General features: G+C 40.0%; 1 protein-coding gene across 2 annotated transcripts in view; it reads left to right on the forward strand.

The window, feature by feature from the left end:
* Positions 1-20,764, forward strand: part of LOC149001778 (L-arabinokinase-like) — a 105,534-nt gene that overhangs the window by 81,214 nt on the left and 3,556 nt on the right. For both annotated transcript variants that reach the window (XM_089138914.1, XM_089138915.1), the window contains 6 exons: positions 13,966-14,053; positions 19,021-19,064; positions 19,151-19,246; positions 19,343-19,419; positions 19,701-19,925; positions 20,168-20,333. In XM_089138914.1, coding sequence (XP_088995040.1) covers positions 13,966-14,053; positions 19,021-19,064; positions 19,151-19,246; positions 19,343-19,419; positions 19,701-19,925; positions 20,168-20,333 — 696 coding nt within the window. The remainder of the gene's footprint in view (positions 1-13,965; positions 14,054-19,020; positions 19,065-19,150; positions 19,247-19,342; positions 19,420-19,700; positions 19,926-20,167; positions 20,334-20,764) is intronic.

A 20,764-nucleotide genomic window follows, 5' to 3' on the forward strand; every position in this document is an offset into this window, starting at 1 on the left:
TTGAGCAATTCCTCAACAAGACATGTTCTTTACCATTATCATATTATTATTCATTTGTATTCATTTAATTTGCCAAGATGTAGACATTAACACATTTATAGTGTATATAGTGAATGTGTATCAATGTGTGCACATGATCATGAACTCACCGATGTTGGTCTTGGGTACATCAAGAGCATAAAATTTCGTGAAATTTTGGTGAAATTCTGCCCAAATTTCAGTGTCGTGGTCCCCACCAAAACAAAATCCCAGTCGAAACACAATTTTAATTTCGGTTGAAATTTTTAAAATTTCACATTTCACTGAAATATCATTGTGGAAGTCCTTACCCTTATGGTACTTTCTTTAAGATGGGTTGGTTGTTTTATGAGGATGATGTTACCTATAGAAGGGCTTTGTCCGACTATAAGGAGCACTATATGGGTTTTATGACATGGGTTGAGTATGTCTAGCCTTTGTAAAGGCAGGCCTACGGGGTTGAGATGATGGAGCCACCCCTACACAACAACTATTATTAAGTTATTCATAGTTGTGATATGTATAGTAAATTTTTAATTTGTAATTCATTCATTTATTGTTATATTATACAGTTATATTGTTTTAATATTGTACTATTAACTACTGACTTCTACACTTATACTTGACTACTTGTATATTGAATTTTAGTTGTTGTCTTTCTTGTTGCATATTAATGAAGATTGTAGTTCTCTTGCATCTTATCCATTTTTTATTTGTCAAAATTCATGTTCTAGACTTCGATTTTCGCCTGCATGGAGCAGCGCATGTGCCGATCAAGAAAACCACTTTGGTTTAGGTTTTAGGCAAAAATAACACTCAATGTGTTTATTGGCCTCAAATTAGGGTTGACAGCAAAAACTATGTCAGAACCCCCAAAAACCCACTGAAATTAAGGGTTGAAATTTATCTGCTGAAATTTCGGTCATCTTTGGTACCTACTACCTAAATTTTGCACTGCGATCAAGAGAGAACATTTTGTATCTTGCATTTAGTAGAAAGACTGGCAGCCCTAAACAAGTTGTGTTGCTAATACCTTCCTACACTCATTACCTAACCACTTGCTTGAATCTCTAGACTGGATTAAGTGGAATCATGTAGCCCTACCCTTTTCAAGGACTGGGCTATTAAGCCCTAATCCTAAATGGCAACTCCAAATCATTTTCAAAGCATGAGCCATCCCTTCTGAGTTGTTGGGCCATCTTAAAAAAATTTATAGAATAGAAAGGGCAGAGCTGCACATGAAAAACACCACCTGTGGTATAACTCCTTCCCCTCTGAGGCTGATCTTTACAACACCCAAGTGGCCAAGTGACCCTAGTACAATTTATAATAAAAATGTGACTTGACATCCTTTTGAATTGGATCCTCTAGCTCTTTGGTGAAGGTTCCACTATACTTCAATATTGTCCATTTGTACACCTGTCATGTGATTTGTTAGTTGATTTAGTTCTTAGAACACATGTCAAACTCCTTTGTATGTAGCAATCCAGCCTTCTAAATGATTCCCTTTTACACCTTGAACTTTCCAAGGGCCTTGTGTTGGAATGTTTAAAAGTTAATTATGTAATGTTTAAAACTTAATTATGTAATAATATTTTAATATAAATGTTTTTATTTACTGTTTCCTTTTATGATTTTTTGTCGTGGAAATTTTAGTCCCTTATCAAAAAGGAGTTAGGGTTAAGGACCGCATACATGCAGTGCGATGCTAACCGAGCTAGAACCTAGTCCAACTGAGCGATTGTATATATAATCTAATTAACTAATTAACATTAATACATCTACGACTTGGAACTTGGGAGTTGGGGACGTGGGGTGTCGGTCGTGGATCATGGGTTATGGGCCTTGATCCAAAAAGGTGCTACTAGAAGGCTGCTTTCCCATGGGGAGGTGACCCAAAGAGGTACCTTCCTATAAGGAGGTGACCTAGAGAGGTTCCCTCACTAAGGGAGGTGATAGGGAGCAGTACACTCAGATAAGGAGGTGATCATATCCATTCGCCTATTGGATTTGGGACTCTATATATACTGAGGAACAAGCTCTTCTATTTTGGTTAATTTTCCTATCTTCCTCTTCCCTGTCATCTTTCGATTTTAGCAGTGAATACAGCCTTAAGGTGTCACATCGCGTCTATGGCTATACGGAATCAATTTGATGGCTCAAGATTCCCTCACAATATTCCCCTTAGACCAGCCCGATACAGTACCATAATTAACACATGTCCACTTCAGCGATACTAAAGTAGATAACAATTCACTGGAGCAAAGCTTGAACGTTTCCTTAGCTTTTAAATTTCAACTTCTTTACAATCATCCAATTCTAGCATAAAATCTGAAATAAATAAAAGAACGCATCACGCTACGATTCAAGTAGCGTATTTGCCTCAGCCATTAGTGTGATCCCTATTTCTACGCTCCAACTTAAAAGAAGAACTTTGGAGGAGCGAGTTCCACCGAACTCGTGAGGAAAACACAATCACATCCACAATGCATGTTGTGCAACCTTATATGACATCCATCATATGTTATCATGTAGCTCTTTAACTATAGTAACACGTTTTACACTAGGGTTCTAGGGTAAAGGCCACACTCAGCACCACGACCAGGGTTAAGGGATTCTCTTGTCGCTCTATTCACAACACTACTACTCTCAACACCTCACCACTCTCAACATCTGCACCATCCACTCATCATCACTCGTGAATAGAAAATGCATGACCGTTGGTGCAAGGATTATGCATGTCTGGGTTTTACCTAGCCTAATGCAGGGTCTCTACTCACAGTGCACCCATGGTTAGAAGCTACCATCCTCAAGCACCCACTATCTTGGATGGTATGTGCAAAACTTGGAAATTTCGAGGAAACTTAGGACTTTTTTGTGCAAGTTTCAATAGGTTTTAGGGTGGGACTCTACATTTAAGCTAATTAGAGTTTAAAGAACACATTGGCTGTATTTTTCTAAAAAAATCAATGTAGATATGTCATTCAGTGTACATAACATCAATGTAGAGTTGTCCGAGAAGTACATTATAAACTTAACTACTTAAGTACATAACATTCAATATATAATTTCTAACTTCAAAACATCAAATACAAAGTAACTGACAATAAAAGGAAAGTACAACTTAGTGCCAAGATGAGTGCCTCGGTGGATCCATCCCGTGAGCTGAGTAGTACTATGCATGTAACATCCTCTCCTCCAACCAACAAACATAGACATCCCATGACATTTTATGCCTATGGTTGTCAAGTAATTGAAAACTGTAACTTTGTAAGTCTGGTCATCAACATGCCTAAGATAACCAGTCTGAGGGAATACGCAATTTGGATAGGGAAGTCGTGATGGAGGGGGTATTTTTCGTGGTATTTGGGGAAACATGAAAGAAAAAAATGAAAATTTGGGAAAGCTACGAAACTTCTAGGAAAAAGTCCTAGGCTTCCATGAAATTTTCCATGTTTCCCACGAAATTTGGGAATTTTTTTTTCTCATGAGCCAGCTGGTCCAGTTGGGTTGAACCAGGTTTCGACAAGTTTTGAGGTTTCGATCGAAACTTGCGATTTTTTTCGGTCGCCTAGTTTTCCGTTTCGAGGTTCCCAAAATGCAAAATTTTGATTGAATTTTGTTCTATGGGTATTGACATAATGGTACAGTAGGATACCCAATGTCCCCTTACTGTTTTCATTCTGTCTGTTGGGCACCCACTAGTACCGCTACTCCACACTGCAGGTTGCCAACCTTAATACCCCTTTTGTTAGGGCATCTGCACCATAGGGGTTGATTCCTAACCCAATGTAACTATATGGTTGTGCACTTGTGCATGTGTGCATGATTATGTGAGGTGGATAAGTATTCAAAGGTAATGGCCACAGCCACCAATCCCAGCATATTGTAAGAATGCAGTCCCTTAATCCCATGTATATAATCATATTTATATATAGTATTGAAGATATTAAACAAATGAAGTATTGGTTATGTAGTGTGAGACCCGCATAATTACACCCCATGTATGCATGCATTATGACTTCTACATTCATCTTAAAACATATGCAACGTTAACATTATAAACAGAGCCTGTATTAAATCCTATGTCTAGCATACAATTCCCCTCACTTTGCTTGTACTTAATATTCAAACCAATTGATGATCCAAAGTGGGATGTTGCCACTTGCCCTAACATGTATGTGTTAATGACTATGTAAAAGGAATTAACTCTCAAAACCACCCCCATATCAGTCTTGGTTGGCCCCGTGTAGGATACTTGGTTGATGCAGTAGCACCAGCTGGTCATTACAGCATCGACCAGCTGTATCGACCTGTGGGTTTTCTGACCAAAATCCCATCCGTGCTTTGGGGCTTTTTCCTCCCCATTCCCACTGAGCTTCAAAATGAACAATCCCTTCCCTTTGACCTGTTTTCTGATGTATTTTCTTAGTTAATAAACCCTTAACCTAATCCTTTATTTTAAGTTTCCTTTCACTCAAACTTTGGGTTTCAATCCCAACATCTTCCTATCTTTGCTAAAACACCTATTCATCTACATCAGTAGCTTAGTCTAGGTGTTAGAAGCATATGGGGAATGTTGATGAGGAAGGCCCCTTTGATTTCCCCCACTTCCTTGCATTAATGGTCTCTTATGGGTCCATGCATGGCCAAGTTTGATGAAACTTAAAGATAAAGGGTAGTGAAGTATACCTTGTCCAATTGTCACTTTGTTAGTTTCAGCACATTCGCCTCCCATAGACTCTTCTCCCTTCCCTCTCTCTTAAGCTACCTTCAATATTTTCAAGAAATGAGAGTCTCCCCTTCATAATATGGATCTCCTTGGGGTTTAGGGGCTCTTTTACCATTTTACCCTGCACTAAACACCATCAACCAGGTATGGATGGCGGTCGATGGTGTATCAACCGGTTAGCCAGGGGGTGGATCCACTATAGGAGGAGCATTGAACTCAGGGTCCACGCGGTAGGTCTATATGCATATATGTGCCTATGGAACGAGTGATTAAATATTGGTTTTGAGCAGTAGGGTTTACTTGATGGAGTCATCTCATATGTGCAACTCCTGAAGCTGGACTATCCACCTTTCCATCACATTTGGATGGGAGTTCCTTCTTCAGTCCTCATCCCATACACCTGCATGGTTTGGATTGTCCACTTCCATATATATGGGTTGGCTTGTGGGGTCTATCTTCAATGCCCACAACATTGTTGCACTAGCTCTCTCGCGTTTCAGACCAACACGATTGGGTAAAGATCTAGTCAGGAATATCACACAAGGCACCTGAAGGAACTATTCTGATGTGCAACTTTAATGGTTACGGATTAACTGATCTTCGGGGTGAAAACACATTCTGTTGCACAATTTGGGGCATTTAAATACATTAAATAAAGTACCAACAGTATGTTTCAGTTTCGATACACTGTTTGAGATTGCAGTACTACAAGTGCTCATGGAAAGTCCTCAACAATACCTTAAACTTCCCATTGATAATATCTGTTAGAAAATAAGCTCTATGAGTTAAATCAGTAACTGAATTGAAAGAGAAAACAAAGAAGAAGAAAAAGAAGAACCAGTAGCAGCCTGCGACTCTAGATTAACTTCCTAGAATCTCAGGCTGGTGTATTTATAGCCTTCAAATTCAAATTACAACTTAACAGACAAGTAACCTCATCCTCTAGAAAATGAAACAAAATTACTTGTAAAAGGACAGAATAAACTGACAAAACATTCTGCCCAAAATAAAAAGTATGAAAATGGTAAGAAGCTGAAGAATGAGAAAATTATAGATTGCACACTTTAGTGGGGCTTAAACGCTGGATTGCATGCTTTAGTGCCCTAAATTACAAATTGCACACTCTTAAAATTACAAGTTGCACACTCCTGACATTCCATGCAAGATTCTATTAAGTCATGAGTAAAATGACCATATTACCCTCATTAGAGTCAAATGACATAACTACCCCCATTTAAACCCTCCCATACCCAACCTTTAGGTGGGTGAGGGGAATTCTCCCTTCACCCATCTTCTACCTACACTTCACTAGAAACTACCCACCACTGTGGCCGGAAACCACCCGTACCCCCTCCCCCGTTGGTGACCATCAACCTCACTTTCCCCTGCCTCTCTCTCTCTCTCTCTCTCTCTCTCTCTCTCTCTCTCTCTCTCTCTAACATCTAGGATTTTGTTGCCAACGAGAATGTGAACTATGTTGGATGCCAGAATGTAAGGGAGAACGTTTGTTTTCATCCATTGCCAAGTTGAGACGAGCTTGGCTAGGTCAGGAATCTGTTCCTTAGGGACCATCATAGTGATTTCTATGCCGGTATAGGCAAATGCTTGCAAGAAACACGGAGTAGTTTAATCTTCTGATGAACATAAAATCAAATTTTAATGGACTAAAATTTCAATTTAAGTAATCAATAATCCCAAATCCCGAGCAAAGAAGTTAAAATTATCAATTCATCACAAATGAAGAACTCTGTGCCAATTTCACGGAAAACTTGGTTTTACGAAACAAAAGGGAATGGAATAAGCACAATGGAGATAATCGGAGCAGTTGAAGTAGATGATTTAAATCAAAATGCTTCTTGATTATTACTGAAGAAAATCAACTGAACTAGAGAGAGAGAGAGAGAGAGAGAGAGAGAGAGAGAGAGAGAGAGAGAGAGAGAGAGAGAGAGAGAGTACCTTAAAAATGGGGCTGGAGCCACCATGGCCGAGCTAATTTAAGTCAAAGAAGAAACTAGTAGCGATTTGTAGAGTTCAAAGCTTAAAGAACAAATCCCAAGATCTTCTGCATCTTCTCCTTCTTCCTCTCCTTGCCCTTTTTTCTTCTTCCTCCTCCGCAAAGACACAAAATGCCAATTCCATCATCGACGGGTTGCACAAATAGGATGACACCCAACCAGGATAGCATATCGATATTTAAAGCTATAGTTTTCTCAAAATGAGAGTTCCATGGAACTGGAAACCCTCTTTCGCTGGTACCTCTCTAATTTGTTCAAGCTTTTAGGGCTCATGTAAGGAACAAAACCTTCCTGCCTCCATTGGTTGGAGAGAGAGAGAGAGGGTTTCCAGCAAGGGAAGATGGGCAGAGAGACTTTTTGGCAGTGGGTGGTGGTTTCCGGTGAAGATGGGTAGTTTTGTGTGAGGTGTAGGTAGAACATGGGTGAATCCCTTCACCCACCTAGAGGGTTGGGTATGAGAGGGTTTAAAACGGGTATTTATGTAATTTGACTTAATGAGGGTAATGCAGACATTTCACACATGAATTAACATAATCATGGATGGAATGTTATAAGTCTGCAATTTGTAATTTTGAGAGTGTGCAATCTGTAATTTAGGGCACTAAAGTGTGCAAGCTAGATTTTAAGCCCCATTAAAGCGTGTAATTTTTTATTTTCTCTAGAAACTAAGCAGAAATAAAAACTTTGATTCTCCAAAACGTGTGCACCAAGACTACTCTAAGTTAGAAACTTGTGTAACTTGTGCACCAAGACAGCAGCCACAAGATTTGAGTGCATTTTAACACTCCTGTTGGTTGAGTTCTCTTAGGAGTTCAATTATGTTAGAGTTTTAGTTCGTGTAATTTTCTATTTCTTGTTACCCAAGTAAAGGTATTTATGTAATGGTTCTCTTTACACCTCCTTATGAATAGAAGGCTTGAGATCACACTGATCTATTAAGCCATTCTATCATAATCGATTTTCTCAACATGGTATCACAACCAAAGATCGATTAAAGCTGAAGAAAGAAAAAAATTGATTCTCTCTCTCACTCTCAATTCAGCATCGATCATCGCTGCTGCTACCTCCCACATACACACAATACCTAGAGGACATCTTGCTCAGTCTGCATCTGTATATGCCTCAATCTTCAAATGTCCATGAGCTGAAATTAAAAACCCTTTTCCTGGAGTGGCCTTTAAGTACCTCAAGATCCGATATATTGCATCTATGCGTGATTAAGGATCATGCATATGCTAGCTAACAAGACTAACTGCAAATGTAATGTCAGGCCTAGTGTGAGATAGGTAAATCAACTTTCCCACTAATTTTTTATACCTTGTCTTGTCAACTGGTTCTCCTTCCTTTTCCTTCTAGTGTAGGTTAGGCTCAATAGGAGTCTCAGTAAGCTTACATCCTAGCATCCTAGTTTCCTCTAAAAGATCCAATGTATACTTCCTCTGAGATAGAGACACCATTGGCAGAAAATGCCAACTCCAAACCTAGGAAATATCTGAGTTTCCCATGTCTTTGATCTCAAATTCGGTTTCCAAATGAGTCTTCAATGCTGAAATCTCATCCTCACTATTGCCTGTGATCACAATATCATCCACATATACTAAAAGTATAGTAGTTTGGGAACCATCTCTGTTAATAAGCAAAGTGTGGTCTGCATTGCTATGCTTATAGTCATTAGATATCATTGCCTTATGGAACCTTCCAAACCATGCTCTTGGAGATTGGTTTAACCCATTATAAAGCCTTCTTTAACTTGCACACTTTCCCATAAGTCTTGGCGATATAATACCCAGGTGATAAGTCCATGTATACCTCCTCTTGGAGTTCTCTATTCAAAAAAGCATTCTTCACATCTAATTGTTGTAAACTCCATCTTTTATTAACTACACATGAAAGAATAGTACGAATTGCATTCATCTTGGCAACAGTGGCAAATATCTCCTGGTAGTTAATGCCATAAGTCTAAGTGAAGCCTTTGGCCACCAATCTTGCCTTATACCTCTCAATGATCTCATATGCTTTGTGCTTGATCACAAACACTCATTTGCACCTAACAATTCGCTTTCTTGTAGGTAAAGTCACTAAGTCCCATGTTTTTTTTCCTTTCCAGAGCTTACATTTCCTCATTCATCCTTCCAGTTTGAGTGAGATAATGCTTCCTGCCAAGTTTTAGGAATAGAAGTAGAGGACAAAGAGGAAATAAAACTTTGAAATTCTGTGGACATGGATTGATATGAAACATTATTGGAAATAGGATGTTTGGTGTAAGCTCGAGGCTGCTTTTTTAATGCAATTGGTAAGTCCAAAATAGGATCAGAAGAAGGGTTAAAGACAGACTCACTTGGAGGAATGGAAGCTTTTAACTGGCTTGGATCAGAAGGGGTCACTTGTTGCTTTCTTTGATAGGTCTTCAAAGGTTTAGTCTCCCCCTGCACATCATCCACCAATTGTTTATGTCTAGTCACTCCATCTTCCAAAGGAGGATCATCTGCAGGAATTTCAAGAGAAATATTGAAAGGAGGAATCAACACTGGAACCTCTTCACTAAGACTTTCGCCCTGAAGAGGTGTAGGGGAAAAAAAAAGGAATCTATTCCTAGAACGCAACATCCATAGAGACAAAGAAACAACAAGAACTTGGATGATAACACTTATACACCTTCTGTGTAGGAGGATAACCCAAGAAAATGCACTTTAACCCGTGAGTATCCAACTTACCATGAACATGGTGGTTTCAGACAAAGGCAACACATCCAAAAGCCTTAGGTGGCACGGTAAAGAGTGTTGTCCCTAAAAGAACCTCAAGGGGACAACGCTGGTCTAAGACTCGAGAAGGCATTCGGTTAATTAGATATGTTGTAGTAAGAACTGCGTCACGCCATCACCCCAAAAACGAGAAGGCACATGCATAGTAAACATAAGGGAATGTGCTACCTCAAGTAGATGTCTATTCTTACGTTCGGCAACCCCATTTTGAGGTGGAGTGTCAACGCAACTAGTCTGGTGTGTGATGCCATGGTTTGCTAAGTAGGAAGGGAATGATCCACCCAAGTACTCAAATCCATTATCCGTATGAAGGATTTTGATTATCGCCGCAAACCGAGTCCTAACCACATTACAAAATTTTTTAAAACTTGAGAAAAATGTCACTTTTTTGGTGAAGTAAGTAAACCCATGTGGTCCTAGTGCAACAGTCAATAAAGGTAACAAACCGTTTATGACTAGATAAAGACACAATCCGAAAAGGACCCCACACATCAGAGTGAATGATTGAATAAGGAATATTACTACGATGATCTGAAATAGGGTAAACATGCTTGATCTATTTGGCCAAAATACAGGCTTTACTATAGAAATCATTCAAACAAATAACATCTTTTAATCAGATCAGGAAATAACTTGGACAAAAAAGGTAAAAAAACTTGGCCAAGACAACGATGCCATTGCAATAAGGTAAACAGTGCAGGAGAGGTGGAACTAAAGGTCGTAGAAAGAGATGATGGGGACCCATCCAACAAGTAAAGCCCCCCTTTCTGTTTACCACTACCAACCTTATGCCCCGTTTTCAAATCCTGAATCACATAATGAGAAGGAAAAAATGTTATTTTGCAGTTCATATCAAGAGTAAAGCTACTAATTGATAAAAGATAATAAAAAAACTTAGGAACATGCAAGACATTAGATAAGGTAAGAGAAGGCGAACAAATAATAGATCCCTTCCTAGAGACAGGGGAGAGAGACCCATCAGCCGTTCAAACATCACGAGCAAAAGGAACAGATGAATAAGTATGGAACAAATTAAACGAGCCTGTCATATGGTCAGTTGCCCCAGAGTCGATTATCTAGGACGGATAAGTCAAATTGATATTGTGACAACCAAAAAGTACCTGTAGGGAATTGTGGATCAGCAAAGGGAACAACAGCAGAAGCTACACGCGCAAATGAGTCAAGTCTGGACATCATCTGGCAAAGATGCTAGAGCTCATCTGAGGAAAGAGGTGCTAGAGTACTTAGTGTGTTAGAACTGGCTTGATTTGCGGATGCTTAATTGCTGCCCCTATTCCCATTCCTACCTCCTCCACGGGAATTTGTTGGACGTTTTTGTAACTTCCAACACTTGTCCTTTGTATGACGCTCTTTTCCACAATACTCGCACTTTAGTGGAGGGCAAAAATCACCATAACTAGATTTGTTATTGCCAGAATTAGCCATTAATGCAGATCTATCAAGTGTCTGAGTGTGTACCATAGTTGTCCTTCGATTGTCCTCTGTATCTACCATGGCATAGGCTTGAGCCAAATATGGAAAAGGCTCTCTAAAAAGGATTTGTGCACGAATTTGATCAAATTTTATATTCAATCCTGCCTAGAAATCATAAACTTTGTTTATCTTCCCATTGTTGGTAGGCAATAGCATCTTCAAAATTCTTCGATGTAAACTTCCTGTAGAAATCTGAAGTCTGGTAAAATCCCCGAAGAGTGTTATAGTACTGAGAAAGAGTAAGGTCCTTCTGTTGCAACTGATTTATCTTCTGTCTAATTTCAAAGCACTGTGCAATGAGTAAGTATCCCTAGCAACTTTCCAAATAGTTGTGGCATCAAGAAGGGGGAGATAATTCTCTGCAATGCTTGATTTAATGGAGTTGATGAGAAAACCCATGACCAAGCATTCATCTGTGTACCACTTGGAAAGTTGCAAACCAAGTGTGGAAGGTTTGGTAGAAGTCCCATCAAGATAGTAGGACCACGAGCTATTAGGCATGATAAGGATGATTTTTTTTTAGTTGGTGCACAGGTTGACTAGGCATTTTACCTTTTCCTCGCTCAGATAAAGCACTTGCAAGAGTGCAAATTTGTTTTCCATCACGCCTAATACGAGCACCAACAAGGGAAACTGAATGAGACCATCTAAGATAATTTGTCCCATTGAGTTTTACAGTAGTCATTTGGAGCAAAGAAAACTCACAATCCCTATGAATGGAAGACATAGGAGACTCTTCAGATGTACCAGACAAGGACCACCTCGAGGAGAAAAGTTCAGTTGCGACCAAGATTTGAAATTTCATTCCATCTCGAGGTTTCGACCACCTCATGATGATCAAAAAATTTCGTCAAAACCTGGTATATGATTGTGCTAAGTTTCAGTGGCTGGTTTTGGGAGGTTGTATGCATGTTTTACCTGGTTTTGTTGGACAGCATATTTTAATGCCATAAACACATTTGTGGTTAATTTGAGTAACAAACAACATAAATTGGTGTTTGGATTCCCACATGCTTGGATCTATCAGACAAAATTAAATGTTGTATTTTAACAAACCATAACTTGCTTGAAGTATAAATTGACATGAATGAGACGCAATTTCAATTGATAAAGACAAAAAAAATTGAAGCCTCATTAAAGTTTTCATAACAAACACATAAGACATAACTTGAACATCCCATAAGTAGTCAAATCTCAATTATAAATTACAAAACCAACTCTTAAGTCATAAAGTATAACAAAATCCAGTGAAAATCCTGTAGACCTAGGTTAGTAGAAGTTGGTTTGTTGGCCTTGCTCATTATTTGATTAATAGGAATCAAACATTCCATCCTTCAACTCTTCTTCTAATCTTATCATGGATGGGCCTAAAGTCACCAACTGAGAGCTTTCGTAAAACAAAAGCATGCAGAAGGTACTTAAATGAAGAAGTGGTTTCAGAGAAACCCATTTATCCAAGAAGTTGTCGTTTGCTATTCTTGGTAAGGCCCCTAAAATAATGGACTTTGCCTAGTTAATCAGCCATATATGTTTCCTGTTCCTCACACCTTGATGTTGTATATAGAATCTTGAGGTACTTGAAGGCAGCTTCTGGAGAAAGAAGTCTTCTTTCTCCTAATGATCACCTTTGGATTCAGACCTATACAAATGCTGATTGAGATGGATGTCCAGATGATTGAAAGTTTGCTTCAGGTTGTTGTACCTATGTTGGTTGTAACCTAGTTACATGGACAATCGTGAAAAAAAGTGTGGTATCCTGTCCGATGCTAAAGTTGGATTTAGAGCTATGTCACATGGTTAATATGAATTACTATGACTGCATGAGTTGCTCCAAGATATTGGCGTTTATGTGGAGCTACGTATGCACCTATATTCTAACAATAATTCTCAAATCAGTATTGCTACACAATCATGGTCATATTCTTCAGAATGATAGTCTTGATTGGTCCCCATTCTATCAAATAGAAGATGAAGCAAGGCCTTATCTACATTTTCTATGTTCCATCTGATGGTCAACAATGAATCTTTAACTGAAGGTTTAAGAACAATAGGTTTCATATCTAATATTGGCAAGTTGAGCATGATTGATATCTATGCACCAACTTGAGGGGTTTGATGTAAACTGTATATGTGGATTTGCTCAGTAGGTATATTTGTAACTTGGACGCTCATTTATGTCACAGTTACATTAAGCTTGATTCCCCAAATTATCAATAATCCCATATTACGGTGTAAAACTATGGGAAAAGAACTCTTTTTGAAAGTGTGGCCTATGTGAGCACCCTCCCCCCCTTGAGTCACTTCCCCTAATGAAAGACAACAAGCCAGCACTCCCAGATAAAAAATTGCCTCCCTAAACTTATTTAATACAAGAAGAAATTGTCCTTGTGGTTCTACTGAGGCATGCTCTCTTTTGACTTACAACCAACACCGCACAAGTGAAGGCGGATATTCTTTCTGATGAAGGCAGTCCTTCCCACCAATTAGTTCTTGACCTACCAATATGTAAGGATGCTTCCAAATAAATCGGATACCATGCCTCTTACTGGAACAGTCCCTTATCAAGCACACAGATTTTCAAATATTTTAACCATCTCTATCAAATTTAAACGTTTTGTGCTAAATTTATGGATAATTGGCATTGATAGAGGAAAATGTCCTATACCACATAAGATTGTTGTGTAGAGCAATTTTTGTGACAGTTTGAAAGATATGGTGCCCAATCCATATAGTCAAAGACCTTCTTGGTCGCTCTCTGCTGTAGTTCTGTATGATTTTTCTCCATGTAAATTCCTCAAAAATTTCTTCCCTTTGCAGTTCCAACTTCTTCTATGTTACTCTGGTTGTTATAGATTCAATTGGTTCAACCTTCAGAGCAGTCATTTGTTTTATCTGCTGGCCACTATTTGTTAAACTGTTCTGATGTTATCCCTAAAACTTTCAGGTTTCTTCTGCAGTTCCTGAAGGCAAAGGCGTATCTTCTTCTGCAGCAGTGGAGGTCGCTAGCATGTCTGCGATAGCTGCTGCTTATGGTTACTTGCTCTTCAATAGTGCTTAATGAGTTTCTAATCTGATATTTTGATGTAGAAAAAAAATACTTCAGTTGATTATTTCCCCAGATCTAGATTAATTTTTTTGCTTTTATTTTTTATTTTTTTAAATATCATTGCTAAAACCCCGTAGAGGGGAGAGAAAAAACAGTCTTTAGCTGATAAACTGAATAGTGGAACCTAAACCCAGGTAATAAGAATAAGTCTTCCGTAGGGTATCACCAATAGGGGGATGGGGGATCTATTGCAATTAATTTGAGACATAAATGTGGATGGCTTTCCAAATGAGTCCAAAGGCCTAGAGTTGGAGATCCATCTCCTAAGGTTACGCTCCCACCATTGTTGGTGGACAATTGCTCCAAAAACCAACTTACCTAGTCGATCACAAATGGAATCACCGAAAAGGACCTCAGAACCCAAGAGCAATCCCTAGGAAACCCGAAAAAGCATCTGGAGTGGGGCCAAATGAAATTAGAGGTTTTCCTCATAATAGTGCAGGAGAAAGGTAGGTGAAGAAAAGGTGGTCAATATCCTCAAGACCATTTCAGCAAAGAATGTAGTTAGGGCTAGTGGCGATATGGTGATGAATAAGGAAACCCTATATAGGGAAAGCAACAGAGGTACAGAAATGGTTCCAAGCTGATGCCACAGAGAAGGAGCCCGAAGGGGTTGAGAGGCAAATGCAACAGTCATAGGGATGGTTGGGGCGGGGGGCGGGGGGACCAAAGTTGTGTGAGACTTGGGTGAGACTAAGTCAAGTGTGCAAGAGCCAAAAGAGGTGACGATGAGAGAGAGAGAGGCAGATTTGGTACAAGTAGTACATGATACAAGAGCCGAAGAGATTATAGGGAATGCCTAGGGTGCGCAAGGATTAAGCTAGAAGGATACAGAAGAACCATTCGAAACCCTAGTGTAGATAGCTAAAAGAGAAGAGACCTTAGAAGGAGCAACCTCCTCTAAACCCAAGATGGGTTGGCAAGGATTGGAGTAGTCCAAACAGAGTCATGCTTGAGGAGATAAGAGTGAATCCAATGGTCCCAAATAGAGTCATGCTTGAAGGAGATTTTCTAGATGAGTAAGGAGATTGGCATTATTATAGTTCTAGAGTCTCCTAATACCTAGCCCACCTTCCTTTTTGGGGTGGCAAACTTAGGCCCAACTGATGGGACAGAGGAAGCAAGAAACTTCACAAACTTTTCAAAGGAAGGAGCAGAAGAGGGCTTCTGTGGCTCGAATGGTGGTTTTAAGAAGAGACAAGATACCACAGCAATAGAGGTAAAAGGATTGGAGGACAAAGCGGATGAGGACCACCCTTCCAATGAAGGAGAAGTCCTTGCTTTCCCAAGTTAGAACTTCTTATGGATGTGGTCGAGCATAGGGGTGTAGTGGTGAGAGGTGAGCCTGCTTGGAATAAGGGGAAGGCCAAGGTAGATCACTTAGAAAGAACTAAAAAAGAAAAACATAAGCTGAAGTAGGGAGACTTTATCAGAATATGTGACCCCATATAGGAAGAAGGTGGATATTTTTAGGTTGATACGAAGGCTGGAGAGGGGTTCAAAGAGAGCAGCGAAGGAAAGAATGTTAGAAATGGAAGAATGTGAAGCTTTAACGAAGATCATGAAATCATCCGAAAAAGTTGGTCAAAGTTGGACTGGATGATACAGGAGAGCACCTCCAGGGCAAGAGAGAAGAGAAAAGGGAAAGGGGGCAGCTGAGATGAATACCAACACGGGAGCGGAAGAAGCCAGCAGGGGACCCACTAGTAACAACGGAGAAGCAAGGGTTGGAGATGCTGACTTCTATCCAAAGAATAGGGGGAATTGAAGGTCTTATAGAGATCAAACTATCAGAAGGGCAATGAGAGAGTGAGAGGATTTACCGAAGCCCTGGACAATCTTAGCAAAAAGAAGAATATTGTCAGAGATGTTTCTCCAAAAGATGAAACCTCACTAATTCAAGCTGACAAGGGAGGGCATCACATAGTTAAGCCAGTTAGCGAGAATTTTAGCAATGAACTTATAAAGGAGATTACAAAGGAATGGGCTATAAATCAGAATGCGAGGAGGCACCCGGCTTCTTGGGGAGGTGAGAAAGGAAGGTCTGGTTTATATTGGTAAGCTGGGAGGGGTATAGGAAGAAGTTACAGATAAACAAACAAGGTTGTCTTGAATAAATCCTTGGTGACATAGAAAATCCTTATACTGAAACCATCCAGGACTGGGGCTCAATTAGATTTATGGAAGCGGAAAGCGACAAAGATTTCATCAAATGAGGGAAGGTTTAAAAGAGAATCAAGAAGGCTAGGGTCAACAAATTTATTGATAAGGTGAAGAGGGAGGGGGGCAATGAGGAATGGAAGGAGCAAGGAGGGAAGATAAGAATGAGACAACAGCAACCTTGATGGATGGGACATCACAAATCTAAGCCCTTTTACTAGTGAGAAGGAGAGGGATGAAGTTGAAATTGTGGCTAGCTTTGAGAGAGCGATGGAAGAAAAAAGTGTTTGAATCTCTTAGCTCAAGCCACTTCATTCTAGATTTTTAATAGAAAAAGTTCTCTTCCTAAATCAAAAGAGAGGAGAGGTCCTTGCAAAGAATTTTTCCTTCATAGCTAGAGCAAAATAGAGGGGATCATATTGGTGGATAGTTTGTAGTCTAGCAAGATCACCCGGCACAAGAATACCCTCTTACAAGACTTGAAAGCCTTTAAGAATTACAGAGCTGTCCTGCAAAGGGCACGAGAGGGAGTGAAGGATAATGCTCTTGTTTGCTCCAAGCGGCACGAATTGTGGGAAGAAAAGAAGCATTGAAGAACTACATGTCAAAGAAAGGCTTTGGGGGCAAAGGAGGAGATTGAATGTGAAGGAAGCAAGGGGAAGTGGTTAGAATGCTCTAGAGAAGGAAGGAAGCATGGGAGGAGGGGAAACATGAGAGCTAGAGCTTCATTGTGAGAAAGCAATCAAGCTTAGAGGCTACACTCACCATTGATATAGCAATTCTGCTAAGTAAGGGAATGGCCAGACGAACGGAGATCAATTAGCGCCAGGTCCTCAAAGCAAGAATTAAAAGCATCAACAGCAAAAGGGTTGGGGGGAAACCTCCCACGCGCTCATTGGAAAAGAAGAACATCATTGAAATTGCCACCTAGACCCGAGGTAGAAGCTCCAACCGAGGAACCGAGGGACTAGAGTTCATCCCATAAGGGCAGCCGGTCTGAGCAGAGATTGAAACCATAGATGATGGAGAGGAATAAGTGGGAATGGGAGGAAGGAAAAGAGTGGCAAAGATGCATGATTTGGGAGGAGAAGGAGAGAGAAATGTTGATTTTAGAAGGATCCCAAAGAATCCAAATGAGGCCCCTAGCACAATGGTCATGGTTTGAAAGGAGCAAAATTCGAAGCAATTCAAGAGGCATCCTCAAGAAGGGCATGGGTTTCTAATAGGGCATAGAAAGAACTTTGAAAGACCTAGTGGCACTCTTAACATCCCCTTGTTTTGCAAGGGAGTTAAGGCCTTTGACATTCCAAATCAAGGCATCTGACATGGCTGAGACAAGGGGTGTCCTACTATGTCGAGTACAAGATCCCCAACGTTGACAATAATAGGCACAACTGCACTAAGGGACACAAGGGGGGAACCCAAGGGGGGGGGGTGAGTGTCTGATAGGGTGGAACCAAAGGGGGCGGGGGTTTCAACTTTCAAACATATTAGGATTTATAGAAGACCTAGATAGGGGTAGGGGAGAAAGGGGGGGGGAGAGGGAGAGGGAGAGGGGGTGGGGAGGGAAGTGGGGGGGGGGGACAAAGAGAAGTAAGAGGAAGGGCTTGTATAAGCCAAAATATGTTCAGGTTCAAAATGATCTAATGGGGCTAGGGGTTATGGTTTAAAGGTCCATTAAAAGACTCTTGCAGGCTGAATTGAGGGGAAGAGGGGAGCAAATGGGTCAAGTGAGAGGGGGAAGAGAGAGATTACCCACCGAACATTGGGGTGAGGTGGGAGAAGTGGGTGATGGGGGTGAGGCCCACCAAAGGAAAGGTGCCATTAAAAAGAGGAGGTTGGCTAAGGGAGGAGTGGGCCCCAAAGGTAAAGTGGAGATAGTGGAGATGAGGGTTAGGTAGTTAATAAGGTTAGCAAGTGAAAGGGGATAGTGGATCTAGTAGGATGAGAAAAGAAGGAGAGTTATAATGGGTAAGGAAAGATGGTAGGGGGTTAGGCTGCAGGGGATTAGCAGCATGGGGGCGAGATCTTAGACGAGGTCCTAGAATGGAGCCATCGGTAGTAGCATGCAGACCTCTAGTCACCGGGGAAAGGATGGTTGCCCTTGAAGATCCATCAACAGCAATCTTGATAGAAGCGTCAGCACAAAGATCTGACAAAGTACTGCCCTCAGCTGAACCCAGCTTGAGCACTTTGTCCACCATGAGGGAAAATGAGGGGGTATCCCAAGGTGGTGGAGAGTCAAATGCCAAAATACCACTTTGGTGTCTATTTTTTTTCTTTTTCGGTTTCTACCACAGCTAGCCAATGATTGAGGGAGGTCACTAATACCAAAGGGAGCATCACAAGGGGCTGCAAGGGAGGAAGGAACCTCCAGTACTGAAGAAGAGCCACCAAGAATCGCTGATGAAGAAGAGGGAGGGAAAGCAGCCTTGAGGAGATGCAGTCTTCATTGATGCCTAAAGACAAGACACGAACCACACCGAGGAATTCAATTATAGAAGACAATTTGGTCTAAAGCACAGACCATCTTCATCTTCAATGGTGATTGGGAATCACTGTCTGCACCGTGCATTAATATTATTTTTCTTTGCAAACTGAAAGCACTTTAAATACTAGCGGATCTTTTAGTTTTTCTTCAAGAATTCTTAGATCATGTGATTCCACAACAGTATCTGTAGATGCTTATATTCTGCTTCACAGAAAATAAATAAATCTCTCTTTTTTCTCCAGGATTGAACATCACCTCAAGAGATCTTGCAATGCTATGTCAAAAGGCATGAACATAATTCCCAACCCTAGATAGCAGAATTTTCAGAAAAATCAACAGGCATTCAAATTCTTACAACTTTTTATTTTACAGGTGGAGAATCATGTTGTTGGTGCCCCCTGTGGTGTAATGGACCAGATGACAGCAGCATGTGGTGAAGCCAATAAACTTCTTGCAATGATCTGCCAGGTATGCTCTTTAAGTTATATGCCCTTGCTTTACTCTCTTCTAAAGGTGAAATTCTGAGATCAAATTGTAATTTTTTTTTTCTCTCTTCCTATTTAGCCTGCTGAAGTAATAGGTCTTGTTGAAATTCCTTCTCATATACAATTTTGGGGCATTGATTCTGGAATAAGACACAGGTTGGTCTCTATAATTTTGCTTTCTCTTGAAGTCTACTCAAATTTGTAATAAAAGTAGCTAGAGTAGTCTAATCAATTATAAGTAGTTTCTGCCAATTGTATGGGAGATGGCACTATTTGACTGTGGTCACACTTTTTATATAATTTCTTATAGTAATGTTGTCCAAAGCAATCTAAAATACCACAGGGTTTTGTTCGCAAAATATGGCAAGAAATTATCACTTTTTGGCTTATCATTTCTCTTGTGTATTACTGATTCTTTTCATCTGAATCTTTTACAGTGTCGGCGGCACTGACTATGGATCAGTGAGAATTGGTGCCTTTATGGGTCGAAAGATGATAAAGTGTATGGCATCTTCACTACTGTCATACTCGTTGTCAACTGATAATTCTAACGAACTAGTGAATGGTAATGGGATGAACCCTGGTGAAATTGAACGGGATGATGTGGAACTACTTGAAGCTGAAGCTTCATTGGATTACTTGTGTAACCTTTTTCCACATAGGTAATGTCACGTGTTAGTTAATTGTTGTCTTGCATTTGATAATTTTTAAGATTATTGTAGTGAACGTTATTTTATACTGGTTTTTAGTAATACTATATGAAGTTACAATACCCCTCATTTGAATCAATTTTGGTATAAAGTCGTGCTGCGAGAGTAGTACAGGCTTTTTGCAATACAATAAGCACATTATGTACTTTAATCACCGTTTTCTTTTCCATTTTTTTATTTATTTTGGACCACAGATATGAATCTGTCTATGCAAAGAGGCTTCCCGAGTCAATGCATGGTGAGAAATTCCTTGAGAAGTACAACGATCATAATGACTCGGTTACTGTAATTGATCACAGGCAGGCTTATGGAGTGAAAGCAGCTACTCAACATCCTATCTATGAAAATTTCCGTGTCCAGGTTAGTTCTTGTTGTAGTTGGAACTGTTGTTCCTTTTTGTCAGTGATTAAAACTAACAAATTTTCGACTTGAAGGATGCAAATGTTTGCCTGATGCTCTATATATATGACTGAGCAAACAAAAGATCCATCCACTGCATGAATTACCAAAATAATAATAAAATAAAAAAAGAAAAGAAAACCCAGTGCACAGGCTTCCACTGTTGCAGGGTCTGGGGAGGCCCAAATTTATACAGCCCTACATTCTGCTATACAGGAGAGGCTATAATTCCATGTTTTGAACCGTCTACCAGAAGGCTGTAATGGCACAACTTAATCATTGTGCCATGGCTCGCTTACTACTAAATATATTTGGTGTGAACACTATAACTCTTTAGTAGCAAATGTCCTCAAAATTTCTTGATTTTTTTTTTTGGTACTAAATTTTGATTT

Source organism: Hakea prostrata, chromosome 10 (assembly GCF_041222555.1).
Source record: "Hakea prostrata isolate BN-2017 chromosome 10, UWA_Hpros_2, whole genome shotgun sequence".
Lineage (NCBI taxonomy): Eukaryota > Viridiplantae > Streptophyta > Magnoliopsida > Proteales > Proteaceae > Hakea > Hakea prostrata.